Source organism: Gymnoscopelus braueri (genome assembly GCF_963280865.1).
Source record: "Gymnoscopelus braueri genome assembly, chromosome: 10".
NCBI classification, from domain to species: domain Eukaryota; kingdom Metazoa; phylum Chordata; class Actinopteri; order Myctophiformes; family Myctophidae; genus Gymnoscopelus; species Gymnoscopelus braueri.
In genome coordinates, this window is record NC_137611.1 from 15,501,549 (window position 1) to 15,511,829 (window position 10,281).

Consider the following 10,281-nt stretch of genomic DNA (forward strand, 5'->3'; position numbering starts at 1 on the left):
GTCACACAAATGCATATAACCTTTTTAGCAGTTAAACATAACAGCACAATATGTATTTTTTTTAAAATATTACTGTAAGGTTTAATAACGGGCCCCAGAAAGAACTGATTAACTTTTAACCCATTTAGACCTGAGGCCGATTCTAAAAACGCCTTCTAAATCCTGACCTAAGTTTTCTGAAAAACTTCAAATATTTATTACAAAATTTCTAAAAATGTACGTTGCTATATATTGTACCTAGCAACAACTACCCCAAAAGGGTTCCCGGATTGAAAGTTATAGTTGCGTATAGAGCAGGGGTCTTCAACAGGGGGTCCGGGACCCCTAGGGGGTCCTCAGAGTTACTACAGGGGGTCCGCCAAAAATCTTTGTGTGATATATTATTTTTTTCCTTAACCACTTGAACCCTAGCATCCCTATTCCGAAGAGAACTTTAGCCAGAAATAGCAGATCTACAAGCTCACAACGCCTCGCGCTGCGAGGCGTTGTGAGCTTGTAGATCTGCTATTTTTGGCAAAGAGGTATAGGTGTAGAGGGAAAAAAGAGCAGACCAAGTAAACAAAAAAAGTTTAACCTGAAACTACATTTTATACAATATAGAGGGGGTCCCTGCTTCATCTCTCTCTCAGCTAGGGGGTCCTTGGGCTGAAAACGTTGAAGACCCCTGGTATAGGGGTTCCCGGTCGAAATGGGTTAATGCTGATTGGCCAAAAGGGGGGCGTGGCAGTGGGCGTGGCCTGTCACAAAAACGCATAACCTTTTGAACAGATGAACGTAACGGCATAATATATTTCTATGCAAAGGTTTATAACGAGGCCCAGGCAGGAAAGGACTGATTAATTGGCCACACACCATTTCATTATCACCCTCCAGAGTCTATGGCTCCCTCATTGTGTGATGGATGAAGTACTCACATTTTTTACTTAGGTAAAAGTATCAATGCCACAATGTAAAAATATAGTCTGTTACAAGTGAAAGTTCGGTATTAAAAATGTAATTGAGTAAATGTATATAAATGTATTCAGTGGCAGCTTAACGGAAGGGCTTTAGGTGCTGAAGCACAGGGCACCAACCTTGGGGGGGAACTATCGCCGAAAAGCGCCGACATTTTGAAGCAGCTGCTGCTGAAAGAGCGTTAAAAACGGTGAAACGTGCCGGTGAAGCGTCGTTTAAAAAAAAAAAAAAATCTGTTTTCTTGTAGATCTGCTATTGTCAGTGTGTGACACTGGCATGCAACTATAAGTATAAATCTACCGTGCATCTCCCCGTATAGGGTAGTTAATACCCTGAGCTCGGCCCTGGGCTCCCTATAGGCTGGTGGGGGGAGTGTAGCGCCCAGGATCACTTAGAAAATTGGCACTGCGCTGCGATGCGTTGTGAGCTTGTAGATCAGCTATTTTCAGCATGCAAACAAGTGTAAAATCAGCCATTACGACGCCATCAAGGCACCGCCAGAATACATTTTAGTCGACTAAATCAACTGTAGATTTAGTCGACTATAATCTTAGGATATTTAGTCGACTCATACTAGACAAAATCTAAAACAATTCAGATGACTAAAATATGACTAAAACTTAATGGAATTTTATTCAAAAGACTATGACTAAAACTAAAACTAAATTTGCTGTCAAAATCAACACTCCTCCATGGGGCACCAGAATCACTGCAACACCTGATAGGCAAACTGGCACCCCGGGCAGAGGTCTGTCTCTACTGGGCACAGTTTTTACACTTATTTTTCTGTGGAGATGATTTAACGTGTCGCCTTCTAGCTCTAGAGGGTGCTAAACCAGCGCTCACTGCCAATAATAATTCCCTCACTGCAGTGTTTTCCTCGGAGCTCCACAGTCCACACAGGCGCTAATGAAATCTCCCATCAGTGGTGGAAAAAGTACACACATTTCTTACTTAAGTAAAAGTATCAATACCGCAATGTAGAAATACTCTTGTCACAAGTGAAAGTCCGGAATTCAAAATTTACTTGAGTAAAAATACAAAAGTATTGGCATCCAAATATAGTTAAAGTACCAAAAGTAAAAATGCTCATTATGCAGAATGTCCCATTTTCACAAGTTCAAAAAGTTCAAAAATAGCAGATCTACAAGCTCACAATGCGTTGCAAGTCTAAAGTAAAAAGTAACTAGTAACTAAAGTTTTCAAATAATGGTAGTGGAGTGAAAGTACAATATTTGCCTCTGAGATGTAGTGGAGTAGAAGTAAGTACTGAAAACTGGCAATACTCCAGTAAAGTAAAAAATACCTCATAATTGCACTTAAGTAGTAATAAGTACACTACTTGAGTACATGTACTTCGTTTCTTCACACCACTGTCTCCCATGCATCAACACTGAAGTTCCCAGGCTGTCGTGCGGTGTGGATGTGACATTCCTCCTGATGTGGTTATATGTTGGCCCAGTCTTCCACTTCCACACTGTGCGAGTCTGACTAAACACAGCCATATGTAAACGGCAATGAACATCATCATCCCTCTGCCGCTTTATTTGGAGGAGCATGTAGATTGGACAGGGTGCTCAGACCCTTAATCCATTGAGACCGGGAACGCATCTGTGTCATTTTAAGATGTCTTTGGCCTATTAAAAAATAGCAGATATACAATATATCTTATGTATTTTAGATCTGTTATTTTTGACAAAAATGATCGTGAAAATTTGTCATTTAAAAAAAATATATATATAAATTTTTACCTCAAATCTTTGCTTCTGGGGGTCCCTGGAAAAAAACATTTTGAGATGTTTTGAGATGTTTTGAGATGCGGTCCTCATTTTGAGTGGTCCTTGACATGAAGAAAGTTTGAGAACCACTGATATTATACAGTAGCAACATAATTTAAATCTTTTTTTTTTAAAGACATTTGTAGAATCCCCCAGAAGCAAAGATTTGAGTTACAAATGTTCGCTTTAAAAAACATACATAAAGATTTTCACAACATTTTCACGATTTTTCAAAAATAGCAGATCTACAAGCTCGTAGCGCGGCAGCGCGGCACTCGGTGCCGCGCTATGAGCTTGTATATCTGCTATTTTTGAATAGCCCAAAGAAGTCTTAAAAATGACACACAGATGCCGTTCCCCGGTCTCAATGGGTTAATATAATGACACAATGAAATGCACTAAAAGCCAGTGTCCTTGTGGTGACTTGTCACTTTTCATTAGGCCTGCAGTACCTTTGTAGTCCATTAGCTCCGGCCGTACGGTTATACCACCGCTGTGTGTCATACTTTCATACCGCTGTCGCCTTAAAAACCTTGTATGTCCACGACTGTTACTTTTCAGGGAATGGAGAAAAAAAATGTGTTTCAATGGATCCAATGTAGTTATTATTCTCAAGCTGCGGTTAAAGGGATAGTTCACCCCCAAGATTACTTTTTCTCCTATCGATTAGTCACCCCATGGAGGCTTGAATTCATGGATTTTTAAAAAGTTTTTGTCACATTCCTGAGGCAATAATTTGATGACCGCTATAGGCAGCGGTTCCGGTCTCCTTTGTGTCAACTACCTGAACCGCTGACTACCGGTCCGCTGGTCATAAAATGATTTGCTTAGGAATGCGACAATGAATTTAAGTCTCCATGGGGTGACTAATCGATAGAAAAAAATATTTGTTTTTGGGTGAACTATCCCTTTAATACTGTTTCATTGGATAGATATTTGTAAAACCCACAGACACACTTAACCCCTGTTCACTTTCATCTTTTGTCGGAAATAGCCGAACTACAAGCTCACAATGCGTCACAGTGTGATGCATTGTTGTGATGCTTGTAGATCTTCTATTTTTTAAACTATTTTCATGTGACACTGATGATGTACGGACAAAGTGGAGGCCATTCATTTATGGAAGAAAACATGGAGATACTAGATTTCCTTTCCGACAGCAAAGCGACGACTTTACAAAAACCCATCAAATGCTCTGCTGATAAACATTAATGTTGCCGCCCTGCACCTGGAGTTTAATACAGTTTAATATCTTCTCATTAAACCACACATTCACCGACACAGTCTTGGTGAAAAAAAAAAAAAAAAAGACTAAAAAATGTAAGTAATTCATTATTCTGCTCAACTAGCCTGAGGAACTGCTGGCCGCTGTGTGTGTGTGTGTGTGTGTGTGTGTGTGTGTGTGTGTGTGTGTGTGTGTGTGTGTGTGTGTGTGTGTGTGTGTGTGTGTGTGTGTGTGTGTGTGTGTGTGTGTGTGTGTGTGTGTGTGTGTGTGTGTGTGTGTGTGTGTGTGTGTGTGTGTGTGTGTGTGTGCGTGTTGCAGAGGGACTTTCATGTGTCATCTTGCAGCGTGTGCGTGCGTGCGTGCGTGCGTGCGTGTGTGTTGCAGAAGGACTTTCATGTGTGGTCATCTTGCAGTGTGTTGATGTGTGTGTGTGGCAGAACAGCATATGGAACGTTTGTTTATTCATCGCATTGTCTTTTTTCTATGAACCAGTGCATCTGCTGTTCACCAGCCGAACACACACACACACACACACACACACACACACACACACACACACACACACACACACACACAGTGTGTCGCACAGTGTGGCACCTGTGCGACACGCCTGAATGCATTGAGCACATATGTGCTCACTTGAACACACACTCGTTGTCCCTCCCCCCTCCCCCTCCCCCGCTCTTGGGACTGACTCCTGCATCCTTTCCTTTCCTTCCTCCTCTCTTTCGCTCCTCTCCCTTAAACCACTCTCAAAGTGTGGTTGTCCTTGAGGGGGGGTTCCAGGGGGTCCCCCATAGAGCTAAATGAGGAACCCAAGACCGGGAACGCATCTGTGTCATTTTAAGATTTCTTTGGCTATTGAAAAATAGCAGATATACAAGCTCATAGCGCGGCACCGAGTGCCGCGCTATGAGCTTGTAGATCTGCTATTTTTTTTTTATCATGAAAATGTGCAAATATTTGGATATATATAATTTTTTAAGGGACATTTTTTGAATCAAATCTTTGATAGCTCTATGAGCTTGTATATCTGCTATTTTTTGAAAAATCTTGTCTATTTGAAAAATCTTATCTTTTAAAAATAAAATATTCCATTATGGGGTTCCCTGACAAAATTTGCCTGATGAAGACCTACAGTAGAAGGTCGAAATGTACGTTTTTTGGAGCTTGAGAACAGTGTGCGGACTTTCTTCATCTTATCCCTGATTCTTCCCTTGATGTCCAGCACCATGGCCTAAATGCAGGCGTGGGATGTGCACACAATTTTCTCTGTGAACGGTCCCTGACAAAATACCTTTCCTATACCTGCCCGCTCCTCCTCCTCTATGTTCTGAGCCCCCTGCCTTCCTCCCGTCTGCTCTCCCCCTCTCTCTTCCTCTCCTCCTGCTTCCCTCACCTGGGCAACGCACCCTGACCCCCCTATCCCTCCCCCCAGGCAGTGGTGGAATGTAACTAAGTACATTTACTCATGTACTGTACTTAAGTACATTTTTGAGGTATTTTTTACTTTACTGGAGTATTTCCAGTTTTCAGTACTTCTACTTCTGCTCCACTACATCTCAGAGGCAAATATTGTACTTTTACTCCACTACAATTATTTGAAAACTTTAGTTACTAGTTACTTTGTAGATATACATTATTATATTATAAAAACACACATTAAAGGTCGGGTAAGTGATTTACTTTGGTTAAAATAATCGTTAAATAGCTCTATATTCTGATAGTACTCATTGCTATAGAGTGTTTGAGAGCTGGAGAGACCCCTGTGACCAAACAAACGCTCTGTAGCAATGATTACTATCACAATATAGTACTTTAACCTTTTAATTAAAAAAATAATAATTACCAAAAAATATCACTTACCCTACCTTTAACCACTTCAGCCCTATTTTATACCTAGGCTATTTTCCAAACCTTTTGGTACTTTTACTTTTAGTACTTTCCATGCCAATACTTTTGTACTGTTACTCAAGTAACATTTTGAACACTGGCCTTTTTTACTTGCAACAGAGTATTTTTTATATTGTGGTATTGCTACTTTTACTTAAAGTAAAATATCTGAGTACTTCTTCCCTGTAGGTGTGCCTGACGCTGACGGCCAAGCGCATGGCCAAGAAGAACTGCCTGGTGAAGAACCTGGAGGCCGTGGAGACCCTGGGCTCCACCTCCACCATCTGCTCCGACAAGACGGGCACGCTCACCCAGAACCGCATGACCGTGGCCCACATGTGGTTCGACAACCAGATCCACGAGGCCGACACCACAGAGGACCAGTCTGGTAAGAGAGAGAGAGGGGAGGGAGGGGGGATAGAGAGAGGGGGAGAGGGGGAGGGAGGGGGGAGAGGGGAGGAGAGAGAGAGGGAGGGAGAGAGGGTGGGAGGGAGAGGGGGAAGAGGGGGAGGGAGGGGGGAGAGGAGAGGAGAGAGGGAGAGAGAGAGAGAGAGAGAAAGAGAGAGAGAGGGGAGAGAGAGGGAAGGTATAGAGAAATAGTGAGGGGTTAGGCAGAGAGTGAGATAGCGATGAAAGTAATGAAAGAGAGGTGTGCGCGCACGTGTGTGTGCGTGTGCGTGTGCGTGTGTATGCGAGCGTGCATGAGGGAGAAGGAGAGAGAGAGTGAGAGAGAAAAATAATTGAGAGAGTCAGAGAGAGGGAGGGGGGAGAGAGAGAGAGGGGGGAGAGGGAGAGGGAGAGAGAGAGAGAGAGAATGCAGGTGAAATAGGTAATCAGAATAAGTGGGAGAGGCGGAGATGAAGGCTGCAAAACAAAAGGTGTAGATTAAATCGTTTAAGAGGGAATCCCTCTTGTACTCTACTGCTGTACTATCACATCTTATCATTCCTCTTACAGAGGGACAAACGTGCATGTTCTCATGCGTGCGTGTGTGTGTGTGTGTGTGTGTGTGTGTGTGTGTGTGTGTGTGTGTGTGTGTGTGTGTGTGTGTGTGTGTGTGTGTGTGTGTGTGTGTGTGTGTGTGTGTGTGTGTGTGTGTGTGTGTGTGTGTGTGTGTGTGTGTGTGTGTGTGTCGGGGGGGTGGGGGTGGGCAGGACAGCGAAAAGCGAGCAGGAGGGGGAAAGGGAGAGAGAGAGAGAGAGGGACCACCCGCGGTCATCATCTGTCCAACATGCACACGGCCAGCGTGCGCGCCGGTCGCACGTGCCGCTGCTCCCGTTAATTGAGCAGTAGTGTGCTGGGAGGGAGGCGAAAAAAACCTTGGGCTACAAAACCGCTTCCCAGAATGCTCGGCGAGAGAGAGCGCTGCTGTGGAACCGATGGCGCCGCTCCCTCCTGCACCCTGATGCCTGCTGAACAGACAGCCGGCCTTCTGAGCCAATAAGCAGAGAAAAACAAAGCTTTCAGCAATAATCTGAGAGCGGCTAGAAAACCCCCCCGTGTGCTTTAACCACTTTAAGACATACCAAAAACAGCCAATCTACGAGCTCACAATGTTATTTTTTTCACCATCCAACCAGTGGTGTAATTTTTTTTCTTCGGGGAACTGTATTTTAATAACAATTAAAATAATAATCACGTGCACGCGCGTGCCACACGCACGCACGCGCCTACACTTGCGCATTTTCACAGAACAGCTGATATAGTATGAGAGTCACCGTGTAAGAGGATGCTCACCGGTAAACCTGTTATGCAAAGTAGCCATTTGGGTACTTGGCTAGTCTAGGGGGACGAGTTCTAGGATGCGTGTGCGTGCACCGTACCGTGCCGTACCTTGCGCGTGAAAGAAATACTGTCGGAACTCCGTGGTGTCCCGTGCAGCGACCAAAACACCCCCTGCATCCGACACTATCATGCAACAAAATATAAAATCGTGCCTGGCAGCCTGCACCACTCGGTGCAACTAGCTCAGTGGCCTTCAGTGGTTAGAGTGCACCGCCCTGAGATTGGGATGTTTGGGTTCAATTCTTCCACCAGGTCATACTAAAAAAACTATAAAAATGGGACCCAATGCCGCCTTGCTTGGCACTCAGGCATCAAGGGTTGGATTGGGGGTAAAGACCCCACGACCTTCTAGTGTCACGGCCAGGGGGTGTGCTGCCTCACGCTACAGGAACTAGAAACGGGCTCCTACCCTAGATATATGGGCCACATGGTTAGGGAACCGTTGGTTGTTTACTTACTTACTGCCAGTGGTGGAAAGCAACTAAGTACATTTACTCAGTGGTGGAAAAAGTACTCAAATTCTTTACTTAAGTAAAAGTACCAATACGGCAATATAAAAGTACTCTGTTACAAGTAAAAGTCCAGAATAAAAAATGTACTTGAGTGAAAGTACAGAAGTATTGGCATCAAAATGTACTTAAAGTACCAAAAGTAAAAGTACTAAATATTTGAAAATAGCCGATCTACAAGCTCACAACGCGTCGCATCGCGACGCGTTGTGAACTTGTAGATCTGCTATTTTCAAATAGCCTATGTATAAAATAGGGCTAAAGTGGTTAATGTATGTTTCATTATATCATAGTTTATATCTGAAAAGTAACTAGTAACTAAAGTTTTCAAATAATTGTAGTGGAGTAAAAGTACAACATTTGCCTCTGAGATGTAGTGGAGTAGAAGTAAAAGTATTTGAAATTGGTAATACTCAAGAAAAGTACAAATACCTCAAAATTTTACTTAAGTACTTAAGTAAATGTACTTAGTTACTTTCCACCACTGCATTTACTCGAGTACTGTACTTAAGGTACAAGGTACTTAACTGCTCAGTGCAGCCTCTTGCTCGGCCATTGCCTCTCTTGGGTGCTCCTCGTGGGGCTCATATAGCTCTGCTCCTTGTACTCTTCTTCTGCACCCCTGAGCCACTGGGGCGGCAGTGGCTCAGGGGTATAGAGTGGCCAATAGAGTGGCCGGATGGGAACCGTGAGGTTCCCAGTTCGATCCCGGGCTCCCCCCAGAGTTAGTGTCGAAGTGTCCTTGAGCAAGACGCTGAATCCCTAATTGCTCCCGATGAGCAGGTTGGTGCCTTGCATTCCTCCGCCATCGGTCTATGAATGTGTGTGTGAATGGGTGAATGTAATGCACAATCTATGTAAAACGCTTTAGATAAAAGGGCTATATAAATGCACCACTCACCGTTACCTTTTTGTCAATGTTTTTAAGGTGTTTTGGATGTTGAGTCTTATACCCGAGGTGTCATTCTCACCCCGAGGCTTACATTTTCCTCCCCAACTCCTCAATTTCTGCCGCTTGGTTAAGTGACACCTCGAGGGATGACAATTGAGAATGTGAACTTTTGAGCCCAGAAAGAAGGAAATTCAGTGGACATTTTCAGGAGTAATCTGAGAGCAGCCTCCAAGAGGAACCCCGGCGCCCTATACTTAAATGACAGGGGTCCTCCAGGGCTTTATACTTGGTCTGCTCCCTTTTTTTTCTTTAACTCTACACCAAATCTCTTCTTACAGCTGATCTACAAGCTGGGTGAGCCAGTAGATTGGCTATTTTTTGGCAATTCCACATTCAGAATGTCCCATTCTGCCTCAGAATAAGGATGCTAGCTAGGGTTCATGTTGTTAAAGTGAAACACAAACAAGGAACGAAGAAAGGCTGCAGTACAAATAATCAAAAAGACTTCAAAAATACTTCAAACAGGCAAAAAGAAACTAAACAAAATGTGGGGTGTTTTCTCTTGTATTGTTTTACAATGAGCGTGGTTGCAGGACACAGCAAGAGAGAGAATCTCCATACAACTCGTGTGTGTGTGTGTGTGTGTGTGTGTGTGTGTGTGTGTGTGTGTGTGTGTGTGTGTGTGTGTGTGTGTGTGTGTGTGTGTGTGTGTGTGTGTGTGTGTGTGTGTGTGGTGATTCATCCTGGCTTGAATGTTGGATATCTCCTGCATTCATTAGTCACGATCAAGGTGCACACTGCTGTGCACCTTGCTCACCCATTGGTTTTAAGTATGGCGCGGTGCTACACCGAACCTGCATATCAGAGAGAATACTAGTGTTACATAGAACATGCATGCATGAAAAATGCGGAACAGTTGTGGCTACATTTTGCCAGTGGTGGAAAAAGTACTAAATTTATTTTTTACTTAAGTAAAAGTATCAAAACCGCAATGTAAAAATACCCTGTTACAAAGTAAAAGTCTGGAATTCAAAATGTACTTAATTGTTATCAATACTTTCGTACTAAAGTACGAAAGTATTGATAACAAAAAGTACCAAAAGTAGAAAGTACTCATTGTGCAGAATGTCCCATTTCACAAGTTTTCAATTGTATAAAATGTATAAAAATCTTTTGAAAATAGCCGCTCTACAAGCTCACAATGCGTCGCATCGCGACACATTGTGAGCTTATAGATTGGCTATT

At 43.3% G+C, this 10,281-nt stretch overlaps 2 protein-coding genes across 2 annotated transcripts in view; both read left to right on the top strand.

Annotated features, from left to right (window-relative positions):
• Positions 1 to 10,281, top strand: part of lig1 (ligase I, DNA, ATP-dependent) — a 228,321-nt gene that overhangs the window by 208,416 nt on the left and 9,624 nt on the right. The gene's annotated exons all lie outside the window — the stretch shown is intronic.
• The window catches only part of atp1a2a (ATPase Na+/K+ transporting subunit alpha 2a), a 97,527-nt gene that overhangs the window by 25,196 nt on the left and 62,050 nt on the right, over positions 1 to 10,281 (top strand). Inside the window, exon 9 of the mRNA XM_080441107.1 lies at positions 6,040 to 6,238. Within this exon, the coding sequence (XP_080297233.1) occupies positions 6,040 to 6,238 (199 nt within the window). The remainder of the gene's footprint in view (positions 1 to 6,039; positions 6,239 to 10,281) is intronic.